Source organism: Leuciscus leuciscus (genome assembly GCF_965113295.1).
Source record: "Leuciscus leuciscus genome assembly, chromosome: 5".
Classification (NCBI taxonomy): Eukaryota; Metazoa; Chordata; class Actinopteri; order Cypriniformes; family Leuciscidae; genus Leuciscus; species Leuciscus leuciscus.
The window spans coordinates 45,009,442-45,032,837 of NC_138729.1; the positions used below are offsets into that span (position 1 = coordinate 45,009,442).

General features: G+C 40.3%; 1 protein-coding gene across 2 annotated transcripts; it reads right to left on the minus strand.

Moving 5' to 3' along the window:
- Positions 1-4,667: 4,667 nt before the first annotated feature.
- On the minus strand, positions 4,668-23,364 carry LOC309499229 (uncharacterized protein). Of its 2 annotated transcripts, XM_082170406.1 has the most exons (7): positions 23,309-23,364; positions 23,170-23,230; positions 22,010-22,174; positions 8,148-8,257; positions 7,787-7,977; positions 7,624-7,701; positions 4,668-6,553 (listed from the first exon to the last, which is right to left on the minus strand). In XM_082170406.1, the coding sequence occupies exons 3-6, from the start codon at positions 22,164-22,166 to the stop codon at positions 7,677-7,679; spliced, it is 483 nt and encodes a 160-aa protein (XP_082026532.1). In that variant the 5' UTR covers positions 22,167-22,174; positions 23,170-23,230; positions 23,309-23,364; the 3' UTR covers positions 4,668-6,553; positions 7,624-7,676. The 2 variants fall into 2 exon arrangements, 1 of the variants encoding a protein (XP_082026532.1); XR_014206158.1 differs by lacking the exon at positions 23,309-23,364 and having other exon boundaries at positions 7,783-7,977; positions 23,170-23,308.
- Between the last annotated feature and the right edge of the window lie 32 nt (positions 23,365-23,396).

The following is a 23,396-nucleotide window of genomic DNA, read 5'->3' on the forward strand; positions in this document are numbered from 1 at the left end:
CATGAGTGTTCGTGTTTCCTCTGATTTAATGTTTCATTCTTTCACAATCCTTGAAAGCTGAATTTTGCTAACAAGAAAGTTTTGGAATCTGGAATTGCAAAAATAATGATTATTTTTTAAAGCCATCCCAGTTTACTTCAGCTTTTAATAAAAATAAAATAAAATGCAGTAGACCATAATCATCCATCCAGGTGTCTGCAAACTTCCAAAACAATCATATTTTTTACTTTACAAAATGTAAATCTTTTGAAATGTTTAGTCTGTAGCCTGTGTTGCTTATATTCATGCATTTTAGCTGAACTAGTCTTGCTATTTCACATTATAATTTCTAGTGATGAATGCATTGATGAGAAGGTGCCCTAAAAAGCTGCATTCATGCATACTGAGGTCTGATTTTAATAGGACTGCTCTTTCACAGAGCCTTGCTCTTATCTGTGTGAAACAGAATCTTGCAAATTCTCCGTTTGTTCCACTTCACAGATTCAGTTTGGCCTCAAGGACATTGCAAGCAATTTCTGCAGAGGTTTTTGCTTAGGATGGTGCAGTTGAAGACAACCCTGAAACCGCCTCTCATTAGAGGTGTTGGCTATAGGCAAGAATCACTAATGCTATTTCTCATACATAGAGATTTGAACATCCTGCGTTATTTCATCAAATCATGTTGAGGAGAGCTGTGCTATGACAATAAAATGGGCAACTTTTTTGATTTAAAGGGATAGTTCAAAAATGTGTATTCTGTCATCACTCACCCTCATGTCGTTCCAAACATGTAAGACTTTCGTTCATCTTCGCAACACAAATTAAGATCGTTTTGATGAAATCTGAGAGCTTTCTGACCCTTCATTGACAGTTACGCAACTGACACATTGACGCTTCAAAAAAGTTCATAAAGAGATCATAAAACTGTATGAATTGAGTGGTTTAGTTCAAATATTCTGAAGAGACTCGATCGCTTTATATCATGAACAGATTTAATTTAGGCTTTTATCCACATATAAAAATTGATCAACGAACATAAACAGAAGCTCAAGCGAACCTGCTTGACGCTCAAGGACAAACCTCATTGGTTCTTGAGGAAGCTCAAACGTGCTGCATAACACACGAGAATGAACCTCATTGGTTCTTGCACATCAAGCAAAAACGTGACAAGTTGGGTGCTTGACAAAAGGAAATAATAAAAAACTGAAAAAATTGGCACACCAAGGCTCCAAAAATGCAAAAATGTAATAGTGGACTTTCACACAGGTAATGTTAGAGCATGCAGGCTGTTCGTCAGACAATTAAAAACGTCATTCAAACATGCTTGAGCTTCCATTTACCAGCTGATGAATGTTTATATGTGAATAAAAGCATAAATTCAATCTGTTCATCATAAAGCGATTGTGTTTCTTCAGATAATTTGGACTAAACCGCTCAATTCACATGGATTATTTTTACGATCTCTTTATGAAATGTTTGAAGTGTCAAAGTGGTAGTTGCGTAGCTGTCAATGGAGGGACAGAAAGCTCTCAGATTTCATCAAAAAGATCTTCAAAGTCCACCCAAAAATAAAGATTGTGTCCAAGTTAGCCAAAGAGAATGGGGATGTGGTATTTACTCGCACAACGGACAGGTCGCGGGCCAATTGGAGAAGCGAATTTATGACTGACATGTCAAACGTCCAATCACAAGATGTTTTACTATCCAATCACATCACAAGAACATTTACTATCCTTAATGTCGTTCCAAACCTGTATGACTTTCTTTCTTCTGCGAATCATAAAGTGCTTTACTTTGAAGATTGTTGGTAACGGTCGGTTCCCATTGACTTCCATTGTATCTTTTGTCCATACAATGGAAGTCGTTCGAAATTATTTGGTCACCAACATATCTTTTAAGTTCCACAGTCATACGGGTTTGGAATAACATGAGGGTGAGTAAACCTCTTAGCAATGCCCTAGCAACCACCTGTTTTCTTTTCTATTTCCCATACATTTACATACGTTCTTGACACTTTCAGAAGTGTTCATATCATAAATGCTGAGATTACCAGATCAGTTGGTGCCATGAAGAAAATCAAAGAGCAAGTTACAGAGACTCTGTGGATTTCAATTCCTATGGGAATGGATTGAATCTGGAAAGCAAGTCAAATGTTGCAACAGGCTGTGCAAGAAGAGGAAAATTACATGCTTTGGAATTTATTAGCAGTTTTTTTATTTGTTTTTATGAAATGTGGTCATTTTGGCTACAAAGAAGAATGCATTTTTGTCTATGACAGAAAATGAGTTTCAGAAGATATTTAAGAAAGAAGTTGTATTTTAACCATACATACATTTAAAATAGTAAATAGCCCAGTCATGTGCACAGGGCTGGTTTGTTCAGAATTGCACAGAATATCAGAACATTTATGAAGAATTTCATAACTCACATATATATAACCAATGCTTCATATAGTCAGCTGGCAAGAAGTATATATTTAACATTATCATGCTTTTCAGGAACAAGAAACTTAGCTCCTAGAGGGCCACCGTCCTGCAAAATCCTGCTCAAACTCACCTGACATGAAGTTTTCAGTAATCCTGAAGGCCTTCATTAGCTGGTTCATGTGCATGTGTTTAGTTAAAGTTGGAGCTAAACTTTGTGAAACTGAGTTTGGCACTACTTCACAGATTTTTCTTCAAATACCCCATTAATCTCACATGCAATTGTTAAATAAAGGCTGTAATAAAGACAAAACACAGAAAGATGAAGTTAAACAGAACTCTTGAATAAGTACAAAAAAATTAAAAACATGTACTCCTTGACTTTCTAAAGACCATCTGTATGGAATGCATGTGATTGGATACATCCTTCCTGATGTTATTTATCGTAAAAACAGTAAAAGACTGTAAAAATGCAACTGTAAAACCTGTTAATTGGTTAACAGTATGTTTACTATCCAGTGAAAAAGAGGATATCTGTTTCTGTTAACAACATTGCAGAAACTCGTGCATTTCGTCTGCAGGCATGGGCATCTAATGATGAACAGCTATTCTTCCTCAATCCCACAACGTCCTATTGCATCAATACTGAGATAAGCAGTGACCCTCATCTGACGTGATTTCATAACTCACACACACACACACACACACACACACACACACACACACACACACACACACACACACACACACACACACACACACACACACACACACACACACACACACGTCCTAAGCTTCACTGATGACAGTTCAAGGGTATGCATTGGTACGCCTGGCAGAGCGTCCCTGATTTAGGAGATTATTTCACATCCTCTGCCATTCTGAGATGGATGAGGATAAGATGCAAACAGCTGTCGTTCATTCAGATTGTGCTGAGAGCTTCATGAACAGTCATTCTCAATCCACTAATCCTGGCAGATATCCATTCACCTTGCCGTGTTTGTATGCCAGGCAGAGCAGACGTGGTTACTACTACTTCCACTTCCTTGTCTGCACAGTTTCACCACTGAATAATCAGCAATGTTCTCTAAAATATGTGCGCACTTAAAAATTGGACACAATGTGTATTGTGTTGTGAATTAATGGCTCGATTCATGTAATAATATTAATACATTTGAATGTTTGATTTTACATTTTATATTTAGCAGACGCATTTACATAAAGCAATTTACAAGTAGCCTAAGTATACATAGAAATACATACTTATGTACATATTTATACAAGTGTCAAATATATGTGCTCCAGAGCCAGTGTTATTTTGGATTAGAATTTATTTGTATATTTATTTAATTTTTATATTTAATTTTAATGAAAGTTTTAGTCATTTTGTTTTGTGTTTTTGTCATTTTTATTATATATATATATATTTTTTTTTTTTTTTTTTTTATGTATATATAAAGTTTTAGTTTATTGAGTTTTGGTGATTTTAGTACTTCAGCTTAAAATTAAAATGAGAAATATTGCCTGGCAGCTAGCGAAAATTATAAAGGTTTAAGTAAAAAAAATAATAATCAAGTTATACATTTATTTTATTTTTTTACGCTTGAAGTTTTTGTTAATGATAAGAGCTCCTTAAAACAACAATGTTTTTGCACACTTGGTGAAGAAAGCTGTTCTATTCTATTCTATATTCTCCATCCATTAATTATCCAAACTGGTTTATTGTTCTTCGGGTCACGGGTGGCTGGAGCCTAACCCAGCACCCTGAACGGATGGCCATTATATTCTATTCTATAAGCAATTTATCACAAGAGCTCTTGAACAATACTCACAGTACCACCATGTTTCAAGGGCATTTATGTTTATTTTGTTAATGTGTTTTGTCACTTCTCGATCTACCAACATGGAACATTTCTTTAACTGCAAGTCCTTGTAATGTGTATAAGTTATGTAAAATGATCTGTCAAAAGTACTACCTACACATAGTCAGAACAACGAGCAGGGATGGAGATTTGGAAGCAAGTAATACACCAGTGATGAGGAGGAGCTTAAGCAGGAGGGCATCAGAGAGATGTGACTGCAGGGTTTCCAGGGCTATATTTAGCTTTTGTGTTGCCATGTTCTGATGTATGTGGCGAAACAAGCTAAAACGCATATCCTTGACTTTAAATTTTTCCATATCATTTGTCCAATATTTGAGATTTGTGAAAGTGCAGATGATAGGCTTTTTCACTTTCTCATAGTCATTCATGCATAACACAAAAGCACTAGAAAATATGTTTATTTGGTAGTAAAACAGTGCATTAATAGAGCGCAGTTTCAGTTGAACACCATAAAGCTTAAACTATCCAGGATGATGTGCTTAATTTTCAAATATGCATTTTTGCATTATATTTGGATACACTATTTAGTAAATGCATAATACAGAATTTAGCTGTGCTTAGATTTCATCAAAGAAACATTTCAGCAAGGGCATCATCAGTCAGTTCATTTGTGATTTCTGGTTCTTTTTGCCTCATGGAGTTAATCAATAAAAATATATATAATCTTTCTTTAAAAATTCTGAGAATGTGAATTTAAAGTAAAAATACTGTATAAAAAAAAGAAATACAATAGAATTCATAGTCAACAAAAGGTTCAACAAGAATGGTAAGCTTGCACAGCGAGCTGATTACTTATCAAGCTAAATATGTATGTTATTTCACATTTACCAAGCTTTCACATTATATGGTTAATAAAGACATGAATATGTGTGTGCAGATCACTACTAGAAAAACAACGCACATCAGCTCACATCAACAACTGTAGTGCAAAGCACATGAGTGATACAAGTCGTCCTTAAATACTGATCTTATATGCCTCATGGTTGAGCAGAATTGAGCAAATGACATTACACGTCACCCGAGTCTGCAGTTTAACCACTTCACCACAAGTGGTCGCTCTTGACTGAGTTTTTACAGTCTCCCTTTGAGTACCAAATTACATACTATGAACTATCATGTCTAAAGTCACAAGTGTGACTTTTGCAAGGTTATTTTGTCAGTAGTTCCTCCCATTCCACTATGTAAGGAAAGCTGCAACTATAATAAGTGCATGACGTAAATGCATCATCTGGGTAAATGAAGAACTTATTCTTGTTAGAATGTTCTCAAACAACTCACACTAATGATACTATAAAATGGCATAGAATAGTGCATACAGGTTAAAACATATATAAATATAATTAAAATATATATATACAGGTTAAAACTGCTTAAATGCTTGAAAAAAGTCTCTAAAAGTCACTAGCACTGCATTTATTTGTTATTTATATATGTTTCTTGAGCCACAAAAAAATCCATATTAGAATGATCATATGTGAATAAAAGCCTAAATAAAATCTGTTCATATAAAGAGATCGAGTCTCTTCAGAAAATTTGGAATAAACCGCTCAATTCATATAGATTAGTGTAATTAGTGTACAACTTTTTGCGTAGCTGTCAATGGAGAGACAGAAGATTTCATTAAAAAGATCTTCATTTGTGTTCTGAAGATGAACGAAAGTCTTACGGGTTTGGAACAACAATGGGGTGAGTAATTAATGACAGAATTGTAATTTTTGGGTGAACTTGCCATTTAACCTCATGTCGAATTACGCAATAATGCGATGAGTAGTGTGTTCAGAAGTCAAAGGTCTGAATTCCATTAATGAGTATTTCAGCAAGGGATGCATTCGATTTAATGCAGGAAATGACGTTAAAGGGTTGAGTTCCAATGTATTGTCTGTTAATGGCTTATTAAAACGGATCATTTTGATAAGCCATGTAATTATCTTTAAGAATAACTAAAAATATTTAATTGTGCCAAACCATACAGTGCCTGTTGTGTTTTTATAGTAAGAATGCAATTGATTTACACCTAAAACTGTCAGTAATATTAATGTCAGTAACATTTATAGGTCACGACAAAAAGGCAAACATGCAAAGAAATGGACAAAATACCCCTGGCCTCAAAGAACAACAAGGGAATCATTTGCTCTCTCCGATTTTCTCAACATCCGTGTTTCCCCTCAAAGAAAAGGACTGTGTAGATGTAGACTGATTGTGTAGATGTAGACTGATCAGGGTCCTTTTGTTAGTGAACACATGAGCGTCTGAATCTTCGTGGTTTTCCTGAAAAATATTGAGAGATTCCGTTTAGTTATTTTTTTTAATTGTCTTTTTTAAACCCACATAGCCTACTGTATAACATCTGATACGCAAATTTCTACGGCCTCTAAATTATTAACGTGATCAAAACTATGTAGAAAAAAATCTTCTGATTGATAGTTTATACTTTTCTAGAAAGTAAAAGGCTTTTTAGTATGATTCTAAATATTCACCTTCAGGTCATAGTACATCCTTTTTGCTGTGAAATCTTTACTGATTTTTATAAAATAAATGATACTTTATTATGTTAATAATATTTCAACACTTGGTTTACTTGATTATGCAATCACAAAATTTTTGAGAACATGCAACACTTTTTTTCTAATTCTTGCATGATTATCAAACATGCTTTTCAAATAAGATACATCAGGCATTTAAGGAAAGCATTACACGTTTTGCCTTCACAATAAAACTACAGAGCTTCAATCATAAAACTAAGCATTTAAATATAAGTAAATAAACATTTAATTATAAAGCATTTAAATGCTTTACTGTTATAGAGATCTCATTGATTTACTATCAGAATTTCATCTTACTTTTTGGCCATACAATATCAGCAACAACATCAAATTGCATATTTTTGCTCAGCTTGGCCCTCTGAATAAAATGTAGATGTTTTTTTCTCCTCGTCTCGTGTGAGCTCCCTCACTATTTCGTGAGTCATAAAAGCCTAATGTAGGATACTCAAAAAAATTAAAAAAAAAAAAAAAAAAACATGCAAACTTTGTCTAAAGGTTCAATAATTTTTTGGACTATTACTTCACATGTCAGGCTTTACAGGGATAAAAAGTAAGTAAATGCAATTAGGGAGATTCTATATACCGGTATGTAAACTAAACCTCACTATTTCAAGGGCTTGTTTACATACAGTATGCTCAAAAGTGTGTTAAATTAAATTATGAATTATATATTTAAGTATGTTACCAACTTTAAAAACATATCTGGATATCTGAAACTAAATACAATGATGAAGGGAAAATAGTGATAAAGAGAATATATATAAAAGTGAAGCCTACACATATAAGAATAGTTACCTTTGGTTGCATACGGAGTTTTCATGTTGAGTTTGTTTGGGATAAAAAACTTCTCAAACTTTGATGTTCGTGTTATACCTATTAGAATGCAGAACATCATCACTCCTGTTTAACATATACTAGTACAATATTTCTCTTGCAAACATTTCAGAAAAATACCTACTTTTTTTTGATTCTGAAATGCGGCATTTCAACTGGTTTAATGGTCACTTTATTTTCATTGTCTTCAGAAAACAGGTACATGCTGGGTTCAGCCACTGATTTCAAGCTCCGCCAGTCACTTGTTCCCTCCTCACCCCATTGAAATAGGAACATTTCATTAAGGGTCTCGTTAACAGTATCTTTCATGACCTCCTGTTTTGAGGATAATACCGGTGTATGTGAGAGCAGACTTTGTTATAAATGTCAGATCTTATCAAATAAAAAATTTGATAATAAAAGCACAAGAAACTATTTGACACTATGTCTAAAAATATTCCAAAAAGAACTTAGCAATTACTTTAATTCAGTGTCTCAGATCTTACCCTAAATTGTATGTCTTTACCATCAGTAAATGGGAAAATGGCCTTATCTCCCACTTTGAAACAAAACGCCATGCATTTCCTCCCTTCATAGATAATATCATACACCTGGACTGAAGAAGAAAAAGACAAATCATATTTAAAGTAGGGCTGTCAAAAGATTAATCGCGATTAATCGCATCCAAAATAAAAGTTTGTGTTTAAATAATATATGTGTGTGTACTGTGTATAATTAAATTTGTATATATAAATACACACACATGCTTGTATATATTTAAGAAAAATGTGTAATTTATATATATAAAAAATATATTTATATATAATATAAATGATATATAAATATATAAAGTATATGTATGCAAATATTTCTTAAATATATACATGCATGTGTGTGTATTTATATATACAAAATAATTATACACAGTACACACACATATATTATGTAAACATAAACTTTTATTTTGGATGCGATTAATCGCGATTAATCTTTTGACAGCCCTAATTTAAAGCATTATATTAAATCACTATGGAAACACTTTCATTAATAGGCAACACTGTTTATAATAACTTTCACTGATAACATCCACATAAATTACACTTCACATAAATTAAATAATATAACAAGCTAAATTGTAAAAAATAAATAAATAAATAAACTGTGAAATGTGAAGGTATATCAATATTTCTTCCCATCCCATCAAGGCAACATTTCTCATTTTTATTAAGTGTAACTTGATGTACTAAAATAACTAAAACGAAAAACCTAAACTCTAAATGAATAAAAAACTATATTGACATGTTAAAAAATAGTAAATTATTTTTTGCTTGTAATTGACAAGCACACAACAAAAATTACTAAAAGTTAATATAAATGCATAAATTAATATATACATGTATGTATATATATATATATATATATACACACTGCTGTATACTGTATCTTCACAATCAAAGGAGAAAGAGATGACAGTGATATTGTTCTATGGAATCACAATATTAGCTTGAATATTAATTGACACATTTACTGTAATTGTGTGATCTATTCTACACTATTACTAAGATGCCATCATGCATTGTTGAATCAAAAGTTGAATCACGAGAATCTTCCGTAGAAGTTTCTACGTGTTATCGTGCTCATGTATAGGGCTGAGTACTATGGAAGGCCAAAAGGGCCAAAACGTGTGAAACTGTCGCGTAAACACGTAATTTACTCGTTAACATGTAATTACGTGTTTACACGACCGTTTCACACGTTTTGGCCCTCCATAGTACGCAGACGAGCACGATAACACGTAGAAACTTCTACGGAAGACTGTATTCTCGTAATTTTGACTTTATTCTGAAAATATTACAACTTTATTCTCGTAATGTTTCGACTTTAATCTCGAAATGCTAGAAGAAAAAACTTCACAGATTTTTTATTCTTTTTTTTTACGTTGCGGTCCAGGGCTTCCGCATGTTTCAGAACATTTATATTTAAAAGTTTCCCATAATGTTTACAAAATGCTAAAATGGAATGTTCATGTTATTTTAAAGTTTGCATAACCAAGAAATAATGTTTTAAAAACTTGACGTTTTGTGCAATCAGCGAACATTCAGAAATAATGGGAGCGTTAGAAAAACGGCAATTTTTTATTAGCTGGATATACAGTAGGCCCAGGGGCGTGGCCACAAGGGTGGCACGGGGTGGCAATTGCCACCCTAAAAATGAGCTTTGCCAACCCAGATGACAGCTCGGATTCTGATGTAATGTACAAACAATTTTCGGTTTTGGTTTATGGGGGGGGCATCGACTTACCTTCCCCCTATCGGCTTTTATAAAAAAAATTTTTTTAAAGTGTATCTTTGATCGATTGGGTCACGAAAAGCACTAAGCAAATATGATCTATAACTCACAATAGTTTAGTTTTAAGTCTGATGTCTTCATGTAGATAAAGTGCATTTCTGGCCCTGCAGCAGGTTAAGTGTATAAGGCAAGAAGAAGAAGAAGAATACGCTTGTCTTGTCTTGTCCAGACACGAGTATGGTTGTGAGAATCTCCACACACACGAAAGCAAACTTTTCATTTGAATCGCACATTCTGACAGGTGTAATGGTATTGAATACATTTTCATTCAAATCGCAGTGATTTCAGGAGACAAAACTTGACAAAAAAGGCATGTGGAGAAATAGCCAAATCAGCACAATATATTGAAGATCTTAATTATATAAAAAAATTTAATTAATATCTTAAAAGCTTTTTATTTCATTTTTAAATGGTTGACATTTTAGTTGTAACATCTCCGAGATTATCTTGACAACAGACTTGATTGCAGATTACCCAACAAACACAGAATGTTGGCACAACGTACCCAATGTTCTAACAACGTTTTAACGACATGGCCAAAAGGTTGCTATAACTACGTTGTGTGGTGAAGGTTGTTACGGCGTTGTCACAATGTTGACATTAAACCACCGTTCAGGGCCATTGCTTAAAGGGATAGTTCACTTTGAAATTAATTTTTGGTATGTTTTAGCTTACCTCAAGGGCATCCAAGATGTAGGTGTCTTTTTTTCCGCAGTAGTTTCAATTTTTATATTTTTAGGTCAAACCGTTCTTGTCTGTCAGTCATATAATGCAGGTCTATGGTCACTGTCTCAAAGAGCATGCACAGAGTCCAAATGAAAACAATTCCCCGTCGTCCAAATTAAACAATTCCCCATCGTAAGTACACATTGATGGCCTAAGACACGAAACGAGCGGTTTGTGACGGGGAATTGTTTTAATTTGGACTCTGTGCATGCTCTTTGAGATAATGACCATAGACCTAAATTACACTGTTAACCCTTGCTGTAAAAAAAGCCGTAATTCTGACAGTATCATACCATTTTCCATTAAAACAGTAATATACCCTAGAAAACAAAAATAGCCTACAGGAATATACTGTAAATGAACAGTGCTCCAAATCGACACTCAGAGGCTGTTTTCCCAATCACACCCTATACCCTCATTTACTATTCCCTACATTAGTTCACTAATATAGTCCCCTTGACAGAGTGAATGAAAAGAAGTGAGTGAATTGAGAAACTGATGAACACCTGATAAGCAGAATCACTGAAGGACAGAGAAAAAAGAACAGAAAAAAGAGAAACACAAGAGCTACAACTGACTTCCAGTAACACTGAGTGTGAAACCAGTTTACAAACCAGTTTACGATTATTTCTTTCATACATGTACAAAAGTTATTGTTGAGAATTAACAGAGATTTAGTTAATAATAAAATTTGTTGTCACCATAATGGAGATCAGTATTTGCTTTAGTTGGTCTCTTGTCCCTTGACTTCTTACCTTTCATCTCTCTCTGACTGCTGTAACTGTGAGTTTATAAAACACATTTGATATGGCAAGAAAAAGTCAAGAGGAAGATGATCAGGTGTTTTTATTCTTTTGTGATGATGTCACAATCATCTTGGACTATCTGATTTTCAGATTTTTCCTGTATATATTAATTAAAATTATGGGTATGTCATTTTTAGTATAAATCTGTGTATCTACAAAATGAAATCAATATTTCTATAATCAGGTCTTCTGAAAAATAACAATCATATAGTTCATTCAATTTTATTTTACTCTTAATTGGTTCAGACACACAGATATCCACAATCAGCATATGAATCTCAACAATGGTGAAAAGTTTCATGTCGCAATGCATGCTGGGACCCAGGATAATATAAAACTCCCAGCATGCACTGCTGCATGAATAATAATAAAAAAAAAGAAATATTGCCACCATTGTTGAGATTAATGTGCTAAATTGTGCTATCTCTGTGTTTCTAAAATATAGTGTAGCTCTGTTTTTTTTTTGGTTTATGCATGATGTGTTAAAAAAAATGAGTCATAGTAATTTATTGCTGTAGTATCACAGTGGTGCTAATGTAACACTTTTGATCGAGGATAAAACTCTGAATGAATAAGAATTAATTCCTTAGTGAATGAACAGGCAATATGACGATTTTGTCATCATAAGCATTACAACCACAATCATTCATAAACTGTGTGTGCGCACAAATGTGACTTGCAAAAACACAGCTCAAGCAGCAAAAGAAAAATGAATGTTTTAGCATCAGCATCCCAACTAAAGCAAGCACTGATCTCTATAATGGTAACTTCAAACAAACATTTTCAATAACAATTTCTGTATGACAGAAACAAAGTCATACTGGTTAATAATAAGTGTAATAATGTGTAATGGCTGGAAGTCAGTTGTAGTTATTGTGTTTCTCTATTTTCTGTTCTTGTGTTTCTCTTTTCTTCAATGATTCTGCTTATTAACAGCAGGTGTTCATCACTAATGCTCAACAATCACTTACATATTCTCTTAATTATCTCACTGCAACACTGCGTCAATGTTACTTTTTACTCTTTGTAGTGTGGATTTCCCTGTGGTGTTGAAAGGGTTAACAGTGTAAGATAAAAAGACACACCCACAAAATGTATTTTAACAGTAATAAACTGTAAGTTATGAAACAGGTTTATACTGGCAACACTGTTGCCAGTAGTTTACTGTAAAATTTCGTTTTTTGGGTCACCATTGTGCAGAAGAGTAGAGCCTGTGCTTCAGTCCAGGAGAAGATCTACAAATATTGAAGAAATGCTGCATGTTGCTTTATTTAACAGGCGGTGACTGTGTAGTTGCTGGTCCAGTGGAAATCTCTATATTTACAAAAGTTTTGTTGTGGTTTCAAATAGGGATGTCAACGATTAATCGACGATCGATTAATTGTCGATAATACATTTAATCGATACAACTTATCGATCATCGATTAAGCAGGTCTTCATGCGCGTGCGCGCTGCTCAACCGCGAAACATGTAAAGCCAGCGCGCCGGAGTTATGTTTGGGACCATTTTACACCTTCATCATGACTATAAGTTTGCGTGTGCATTCGCAGCCTTTTGTTTTGTGCAAATGTAAGTTGTAATACTGTTTATTGTCTGTAGGCCTATCTATATCTGACTGATCTCATATTGGATGCATTTGGTTAAGAATTAACTCTGTAGTAAAGCGTCAGCTTCAGCGCGCGCAGCTCAAACGGCAGTGCACGACTAATAATGACTATTGGGACTGTAATATTACATAACATTATAAAGATTACAATATTGTAATAAAACATTGTGAATTATTTGGGTTTAGTTACCGTGTCGCGTTGCTCCAGGAAGAGCGCGTCCACAACATGAGTAGTTCTGAATGAATGGCACGTAACTTAGTTCAAGTTCACTTGTGCATGAATTCGCGTCATTTTGTGCAGATATAATTTGTAATATCATGTTTATTTTGAATATATCTGATTAATCTCATATAGGATGCGTTTCTTTTAGATAAATAACGTGCTAGCAAAGTGCTCCAGTTTAACGGTAGCAGATTCATTCAGCGCGTGCAGTTGTTCCAGGAAGAGCGCGTCCACAACAGTCACACATTCTAAGTGCATATGAGGCGGCGTTGGTGACACGTTGTATTAGTAGTTATATTTGATTATTAAATAATTAATTTAATTATCAATCACATCGAAACATTTTACAATCCTACTAGCCAAAGTTATTTATATTTAAAACCATTCTAATTGATTTGGTGAGGAACATAGCGTTTTGAGCAGCATTTGCAGACCCTGTCATGCTGTCATAGCCACTGCAGTAGACGCATATCGCAGTATTAAGGCTAACGATTAATCGATTAATTGATCGTTAATTTAAACGACGATCGATCATGGGAATTTGTGAAAATTGACATCCCTAGTTTCAAATGAAATAAGTTCACAGTAATACTTTGCTCACGTTATTAATGCATTATACATTTTAGTTTAATACATGTAAATGACAGTTGGTCAATTTAAGGTTTCTGCAAGTGAAATTAGTTAACTCGAGTTTTAGTGCATTTTACAGTAACATACTGTAGATTACAGTAAAGAACTGCACAATTAACAGTAAATTACTGGCAACAGTGTTGCCAGTATTTTACTGTAAAAAAAACCGGTAAGGTCTAACAGTGTATATGACTGACAGACAAGAACGGTTTGACCTAAAAATATCAAAATTGAAACTACTGCGGAAAAAAAGACACCTACATCTTGGATGCCCTTGAGGTAAGCTAAAACATACCAAAAATTTATTTCAAAGTGAACTATCCCTTTAAGGTTGTGCCTAGGGTGTCTGGACAACCACTGGACAACATATGTACTCGTCACTGCCCTGAAGCGCGAAAATCAGCCTTTTGAATTTCAACTGATCGTTGGGCCGTCTCTCATTCTTCATCAAGCAAGGATACGTGAGAATTGCGTTTAATTTACTTCAGCTAAATAAGATACGTAATTATTCAAACACAACCTACAACTTCCTTATCTGATGTGACTTTTTTTAACATCATCAGGTATGACAAATATTTAACTTTATGCCAAAAGTATGAAGCCAAAATTACTTTAATGATGAGTAATTGATTTCAGCACTCATTGAACAGGCAGCGACGCAGCCACACTTTTAATTTGTCGTCTCATTCGTTTCTTTGCCAGATTTTCGCATGTTTGCTCATGCTAGTTAGTCCACTCCCTGTATAATATGTCTGTTTGTTTGTTTTCTTCTCACAAATGTGTGACTTTTGGAAGTGCAATTTGATTACCATATGCAGTTTTAATAAAGTTGAATTAGCTAACCTTCTATGTAATTTTTACTCTTCAAAGTGTACACTTGCAGGTGTTGATTATAATGAATTTACTGTTAGGCCCATAAATAATTAGCCTGACTTCGTCAGACTTAGTACTTCCGCTCAATTTCTGAGATAGCAACATGTCTGTCGGTACAGGATCCGTTCCACCTGCACGATCCGTTTCACGCATGCGTAGTAGACGCAGTAGAAAACGCACATGCGCAAATGATAATTCTGTTTTGCGACGATTTACGACACTGCACGATCTGTTCCATGCATATTATTTAAAAAAAAGAAATGCATATTATGTTCCTTATTGTCTTCTGTAAACATTGACGTTGGGCTGTTTAATCCGGCCCGTCGAGTATTTAAAAAATCGTCTTAAGATCGCATTCATTTTGCCTTTTTCTTGCAATACTTTTTGCTATACAGTATATATTGCGTTGCATATATTTGACAATCGGAATACCAGATATTTCATGCCATAGCTAACAAATGTAAAAAAGGAAAAATGACATAAAAGCAGCTCATCATTCATTCGGCGCTGTTGTAGCTGCGGTGTGTGTGTGTCACGTAACAAGCAATGACGCGTCACCATGGAAACCAAACAGACAGCGACTTAAGCGCATAGACTTGTTGTACGTTAAGTTGTGCCATCCATCGCTTGCGTGGTTCCGATAGTGTAGGAAAACCGTGACGTTTTCTACTACGTAATTACGCGCACGCGTGAAACGGATCGTGCAGGTGGAACGGATCGTGTACCGACACTGTCTATCAGTTCCCTATCAAGGCTACGGAACTCGACATTACGGATGTCGTATATGGGAACTCCTCTCATCCTTCACTTCCGCTGAAATCTTATAGGCTAACGCCAGCAGAGCTGGCCAATTGACGCAAAATATGCAAATACTGAAACACCGTTGCAGTTATAATGCAAGTGCAGCATCAATTCCCTTCAGAATCTCTCTCTTCACGCTTAAATCGTGTGCTAGAAAGCTGATACTACAAACTTGGATTATTCGCCGTCGTTGAAGTTGCGTCGGAGATACTCGCACTGTCTCCTGCATCCGATGGCAACTACTTGCAACTTATGCTCGGGCCCCATCGCCACCACCGACACGCACCTGTTCTGCATCGCGTGCTTGGGGCTGGCCCATGCTGAGTCAGCCCTCGGGGACGGAGGGTCCTGCGACCTCTGCGCGGATTTATCCCTTCGAGCCCTCAGAGCCAGGAGGGAGGAAGCTCGCGCAGCAGCGGGGATTGGGCCTACCGCCGCCTCTGAGCCGCTGGTAGCCCCCCCCCCAACCGCAGAGTCGAGGTTCGCTCCCCGGTGAGCTTCCCCGACCCCACCTTTCATCCCCCTCGCGACGTCGCTGACTTCGTTTCCTTCGGGGTGAGTGAGGGGGACGACTCCATGTCGCTGTCGGCCTCCGAGAACGACTGGGGTGCAGAGCAGGCCGCACCACTGGCGGCCGCGGAGCAGGACACCCCTGCGGACCTGCAGGACGAGCTCTTCCGCGTCCTCTCTAAGGCCGTCGAGGAGCTGGACCTCGACTGGAAAGCTCCTGATGAACCATCAAAGAGCAAATTGGATACGTGGTTCCTACAATCGAGCCGCCGTCAGGCCGCTTCGAAAAGGGGAACACCGTTTTTTCCCGACGTGCATGAGCACGTGGTGAAGTCGTGGGCGGCCCCGCAATCGGCGCGCACCCTCACTTCCACCCAGGCTATGTTTGCCCCCGTGGACGAGGCGGGGGACCACGGCTACCTCAGCATCCCCCCCGTCGAGGAGACCGTCGCCGCTCATCTCTGCCCGTCGGCTCCCGCCCTGGGCTCGGACCGCAGCCTGCCGTCCCGAGCCTGCAGATTTACGGCCCACCAGGCCAACAAAGCCTTCGGTGCCGCGGGGGAGGCGGTATCCGCGCTGCATGCTATGGCCCTTCTCCAAGTGCTCCAGGCAAAGCAGCTGAAGTCTCTGGATGGCGCCTCCTCTCTTGACGCTGACGCCATCCGAGATCTCCGTTCGGCCACGGACCTCGCGCTCCTGGCCACGAAGCGCTCGGCCCAGGCGATCGGCCGTTCTATGGGCTTCCTCGTGGTCCTCCACAGGCATCTGTGGCTCACCCTGTCGGACGTGCAGGAAGCCGACAGGAAGACGCTCCTGAATGCGCCCATTTCCCCTGCAGGCCTGTTCGGAGACGCCATGGAGAAAGTAACCGAGCGTTACTCCGAGACGCAGAAAAAGGCCAAGGCTATGAGCCACGTCATTCCGCGAAGGGCGCCGCCGCCGCCGCCGCCGCAGCCGCGCTCTCGTTCTCGTTCGTCCTCAGCCTCAGGCCGCCAACCCCAGGCTGCGGCCAGAAGACAGACAGCACCCCGCCCGGGACAGGATGCCCGTAAGGGCCGCAGCGGTCAGTGGCAAGGGGCAGGTAACAGGAGGACGCAGAGGAGCCCGCGCAGAAAGCCCACCGCGTCCCCTGCCAGGCCCAAGCAGTCGTCCTGACCGCTCGGGCAAGAGGAGGAAAGAGCGTCAGGCCGGCCCCGCGTTCAAGCGGCGCGCTCTAGTGCACTTCGTCACTCAGAGTTCTGCGAGCGACGCGTGCAGTTGTTCTGTGTATGCAAATGTTGTGAATGTTGTTCAAATAAAGCAAATCACTACTTCACAAACAGAGCTTTTTTCTCCTCTTGCACCACACACTGTGTTACCCGCCCTGCCCTCGAGCAGCGCAGAGTCACGGTCAATAACTACCCCCAGCACTCACATAGCGGCCATGACCGCAGCGGCGATGACCGCAGGTTTAGATCAGCCCACGCTCAGTCGTTTCCAGGCAGCGTGGGAAGCTATTCCGGGCATTTCGCCGTGGGTGTTGAATATAATTCGGCGCGGGTACACACTTCAGTTCAAACGCAGACCACCCCGCTTTCGCGGCGTAATTCAGTCATTAACTTTGCCCCAAAACGCTCATGTGCTGAGGCAGGACGTGTGCAGCTTGCTCGAGAAGGCGGCTATAGAACCAGTTCCCCCGAGCGAGCGGGACAGCGGGTTCTACAGCCGCTACTTCGTTGTGCCGAAGAAGGGAGGGGGTCTCCGCCCCATTCTGGATCTGAGACCTGTCAACAGAGCGCTTCACAAGCGCGCCTTCAGGATGACAACACTGAAGAAAATCCTGGCGCAAATTCGCCCCGGGGACTGGTTCGCTTCAGTGGATTTAAAGGACGCTTACTTTCACATTCAGATAGTGAAGCGTCACAGACGATTCCTGAGGTTTGCGTTCGAGGATTCGGCGTACCAATATACGGTGCTTCCGTTTGGACTGGCCCTAGCCCCCCGAACGTTTTCAAAATGTGTAGACGCGGCACTCTCACCCCTCAGATCGAGCAGAATGCGCGTCTTGAACTATCTGGACGACTGGCTAGTTCTCGCTCAGTCGAGAGAAACGCTGGTCAGCCACGTGAATACCCTCCTTCGACACTTGGAGATGCTCGGGTTGAGGGTGAACGTCCAAAAAAGTGTGCTCACACCGAGCCAGACGATAACATTCCTGGGAGTGTGCTTGGATTCGGTGAGAATGAGAGCGCGCCTCTCCCCCGAGCGAGCGGAGGCTCTGAGTTCTTCTCTCAGTCTCTTCAGACCTGGCAGGCTCGTCCCACTGAAAGAGTTTCAGAGGCTACTGGGACGGATGGCAGCGGCTTCTTCGGTGTGTCATCTGGGGCTGCTGCATATGAGACCGCTTCAACTCTGGTTGAAAGCGCGCGTTCCCCCGAGTGCGTGGTATTCTGGCCACAGGCGCATTATGGTCACCAGCGGATGCGCCCGCGCCCTGGCCCCGTGGAGGAACCCAGATCTCTTCAGCTCAGGTGTCCCTATGGGCTTAGTGACGCGGCGAGTGGAGGTCCTAACGGACGCTTCATCCACCGGATGGGGAGCGGTCTGCTTGGGCAAGCCCGCCTCGGGTCGGTGGTCAGAGAAGCAGATGGAGTGGCACATAAATCGCTTGGAACTAGAAGCGGTCTCTCTAGCTCTAAAAACCTTCCGGTCTCAGCTGGAGCAGCGGCATGTGTTGATTCGGACAGACAACACTTCCGTGGTCTCGTACATAAATCGCCAAGGCGGTGTACATTCCAAAGCCCTATTCAGGCAGGCGGAATCCCTTCTGCTATGGGCGGACCGGTTTTTCCTCTCGGTGAGAGCGGCGCACATCCCCGGTGTTCTAAATCGCGGGGCGGATATGCTCTCGAGAAGCGGGATTCCCCAGGGGGAGTGGAGGCTTCACCCCGGGACGGTTCAGCTGATATGGAATCGTTTCGGCAGGGCGGAGGTCGACCTCTTTGCAACGAGCGAGAACGCGCACTGTCAGATGTTCTTCTCGCTGTCCCGTTCCCCCCGGGAGGTGGACGCGCTGACTGCGCGATGGCCGAGAGTCTGTCTCTATGCCTTTCCTCCGGTGAAAATTTTGCCCATGGTGTTGTGCAAAATCAGGGAGGAGAAGGCGGCGGTGACTCTGGTAGCCCCGAACTGGCCGAATCAGCCCTGGTTCGCGGATCTGGTAGAGTTACTAGCAGGGCAGCCATGGGAGATTCCGCTCAGGAAGGACCTTCTGTCTCAGGCGAGCGGAACGATCTGGCATCCCAGCCCCGCGCTGTGGAGCCTCCATGTGTGGCCGCTACAGGGTCGCTGAGCGGGCGGGACGCGCTGCACTCGCGGGTTTTGAATACCATCGCGAAGACGCGAGCTCCGTCCACCAGGCGCCTGTATGCTCTGAAGTGGGGTGTTTTCTCTAAATGGTGTCAGGATGTCGGCATAGACCCAGCGGACTGTTCTGTGTCGGATATTCTACGCTTCCTTCAGTATAGGATGGATGAAGGGAGCCTGCCATCCACTCTGAAGGTTTATGTGGCCGCTATTGCCGCGTTTCACCCCCCTGTTGACGGACAGTCTATCGGTAGACATGCGTCGGTAACACGGTTCCTCAAGGGAGCTAGAAGATTGTGCCCTGCACGGCCGCCTTCTGTGCCGCCGTGGGATTTAGCTTTGGTCTTGGAGGCTTTGTCACGACCGCCTTTCGAGCCCCTAGCCTCGATTGCCATTAAGGAACTATCGATTAAAACGGCTCTGCTTCTTGCTCTCGCCTCGGCGAAGCGGGTTGGGGATTTACAGGCTTTCTCTGTAGGTGAAGATTGTATTCGCTTTGGACCAGGAAACTGTAATGTTACTCTCAGACCGAGGCCGGGTTACGTTCCGAAGTCGCTCAATACCCCGTTCATAGCGCAGATCGTTTCTCTGCCTGCCCTGTCCGCTGAGCCATCAACCTCTCAGGGTTCGGATGCTCAGAGTGCTATTTGCCCAGTCAGAGCGCTCCGAGAATACATTTCTCGCTCGGCAGCGTTTCGACAATCGGACCAGCTGTTTGTGTGCTTTGGTGGATGCAACAAGGGACGAGGGGTCTCAAAACAGAGGCTTGCTCACTGGATCGTGGACGCTATTGTTTTGGCTTATGATTGCCTGGGACAGGAATGACCCCTGAACATCAAGGCCCATTCGACTAGGGCGATTGCCTCCTCGTGGGCTTGGACTAAGGGTATGTCTATTCAGGATTTATGTCTTGCGGCTGGCTGGTCTTCTCAGAACACGTTTGCCAGATTTTACAAGTTGGATTTACCCTCTGTAGCGTCTCGAGTGCTTTCGGTGAGTTGATCGCTTACACAGCATTAAGAGAGCTGCTCTGCGCTTTGCTCATGAGTTGTTCTGTGTGCTATTTGTGTGTTGTACTATTGTCACCGCTATGCGTTGGCTTTCTCTGTTGTTGTTGCCCTGTTGGTCTACAGTGCAACCTTCCCCCAGTTATACTGCTCGGGATATGCAAATTCCAGATAGTGTTGGTAAGCTTGTGATTGGTCCCTTTGGACCTATCAGAGGTTAGAGGTTCGCTATTTGTCAATCTCGGCCTATCAGGCACTTGCACTCTGGGGGCGAGGTTTGTATTGGGTCTGTTCAGTAGTTGCTGCCACGGCGGGATTCTATACAGTTCCCATATACGACATCCGTAATGTCGAGTTCCGTAGCCTTGATAGGGAACGTCTCCGGTTACTTTCGTAACCTCGGTTCCCTGAAAGGCAAGGAACGAGACATTACGCTCGCCGCCGTGTTCGCTATTTATTTAGCGTTGTTCGATTCTGAAGGGAATTGACGCTGCACTTGCATTATAACTGCAACTGTGTTTCAGTATTTGCATATTTGCGTCAATTGGCCAGCTCTGCTGGCGTTAGCCTATAAGATTTCAGCGGAAGTGAAGGATGAGAGGAGTTCCCATATACGACATCCGTAATGTCTCGTTCCTTGCCTTTCAGGGAACCGAGGTTACGAAAGTAACCGGAGACGTTTTCCAGCCTGAAAATAGCCGGTCAATCAACGAACAGAGGGCGGGCTGAGAGCCGTGACGTAGACGCTGATTGTACCGTGGATGCGTAGATTTACTTCACATAATCTGCAAAAGTCGTTCACAGCCATGGTTCACTCCGGTATTTCGCTCGATGGTTTTGTTTTCACATCATACATGTGTTTACAGTGGAAGTTAGATGCGGCTGAGCCAGCGCATAACACACGTCATAACCAAACGTTATGTGATTGGCTTACGGGTAACCAATGATTTTAAACTTCAGACAAGCGCCCCACCGCGAGAAAGAAAACGCTTTTCTATTATGCCCGTCCAGACTCTGTCTACAAAGCAAAGCGAAGTAGCAGAGTTTGGTATTACAAGGCTAATAAATAATAATAAGGATAAACAATATTTAAAAAGTATATAATTATATAACATATGACTAATTAAAAATTAACCACAAAACATTACATGCTACATGGGGGATATCTATAGACCTATCTAGCATAAAAAAAAGAATTGTCAGAACGTGTCTCTCAGTTGCTGAATGTCGCGTAGCAACGTTGCCCTGTCACGTCTTACAATTCTACGTTGTTACAATGTTGCGAGCACGTAGACAGCGACGTTGCCATAGCAGAAATGCAATGTGCCACAGACGTTGCCACAATGTAAATGTGTTTGCTGGGTAGGCTACAGACGTTGCCACAATTATGGGTATTCATTCATTTAGGAGTTATCACTGAGACTAGTTCTACCTGGATAAGCAAATAATTTTATGAAGCATTCAGTTGGAAGAGCAGAGATTCAGTCTTTACCTACACCTTCATCCCCATGGCCATCCTGCAGATTCTGCGTGACCAGCTGATGATGAGTGGGCCTGCGCCTGACCTCGACGGACACACACTTTCCACTGCCGGTGATCCACAGTCGCGCTGGTGTAATATCGCAGATTTCCATTTTGCAAATCTTCATTCTGGACACTGATAAACAAACATCATAGACAAACAGGTTATAACAACTGAAGACCATAAAGGAAAGTTACCAAATTTACCCCAATCATAAGGTTACAGATAGATTTAAAAACATTTTGTGATCAACAACTCACATATGTGTTCTCTTAGTATCATGTGTTATTCGGTACAAATATAATGATTTAAGTAAAATTTGACTTTGAACGGTAATTGTGCTTTGTTTCAACACAGGGGTGGGACGGATGAAACATAACAGTTTAAACGGCAACTATTCATCTAATGCTTGTTTTTGTGAACAATACCTGACAAGTAACTTATGTAGGCTACATATTGTTACAAACATATTTTGTAATTTATTTTAATTTAAAGGTTCATATTAACCATTTTTGTTCTGTCGCCCAATAAACAATAGGCGATTATCCTATGCGCATTTTGTAATCTTTCTAATGGGCTATTTTGACGAAGACAGACAAATCCGTTTACATTTAATTTTCTTACATTTCTTCCTTGAGTCATATTGAGTGTTTGCTAGCCTGTTATTATGAAGAAAACGAGGTCAACCAGAAGACGATAGGCTACATGAAATTTATTGAAGATTGGACAATTGATGATTATTAAAGAGATAACATGTGTTGCGTAATTGAAAATGAATTTGCATCAAAAGAAACACAAGTCTAGAAACAGTATATGAATCTATGAACAGTAGCCTATGCTATGACCAGGTTTAACTGGCAGGACGCGCTGTCGGGACGGTTTAAACACTTGTTTCAACCGTCCCGACAGCGCCTCCCGTCATTTAAACCTCTTTTCTTTTGCCCTTAAACTAAAAAACTTTAATAATGCACACTTAAGGGTGTGTTGCAGTAGGCTAATAACTGAAGGGTGTTTGACTGTGATTTAATAGGCTAGCCTATAGCCGATGAAAAAAAATAATTAAAACGACAACCTGCTTCTTGCATCTATCTTGCAGCACTCTTTACAATTGATAAAATGCATGAATTTACCTCAGCTGGTTTTCGGATAAATAGAATTTCTCGTCCTCGCGGTTCTGGAGCAAAGGAGCGTCTGCAAGGTAACAGTGATGTCGTGAGCACTTATATGGCAGAACTGTGTCATAATCCAGCACGTTTGACGCCCCCTTACCGGAATCATTACCGCATGCTGCTTTATCTCCAGTCTCGGATCAGGATCTGTTGAGAATGGGAACGGGAAGAATGTTGAGAATGGAACG

Coding starts and splice junctions, on each gene's coding strand:
- LOC309499229 (XM_082170406.1), bottom strand. CDS start 22,166: ATGAAGATTTGCAAAATGGAAATCTGCGATATTACACCAGCGCGACTG. Junction 7,978..8,147: donor GTAAAGACATACAATTTAGG/GTAAGATCTGAG, acceptor TCCTCAAAACAG/GAGGTCATGAAAGATACTGT. Junction 7,702..7,786: donor CATTTCAGAATCAAAAAAAA/GTAGGTATTTTT, acceptor GCATTCTAATAG/GTATAACACGAACATCAAAG.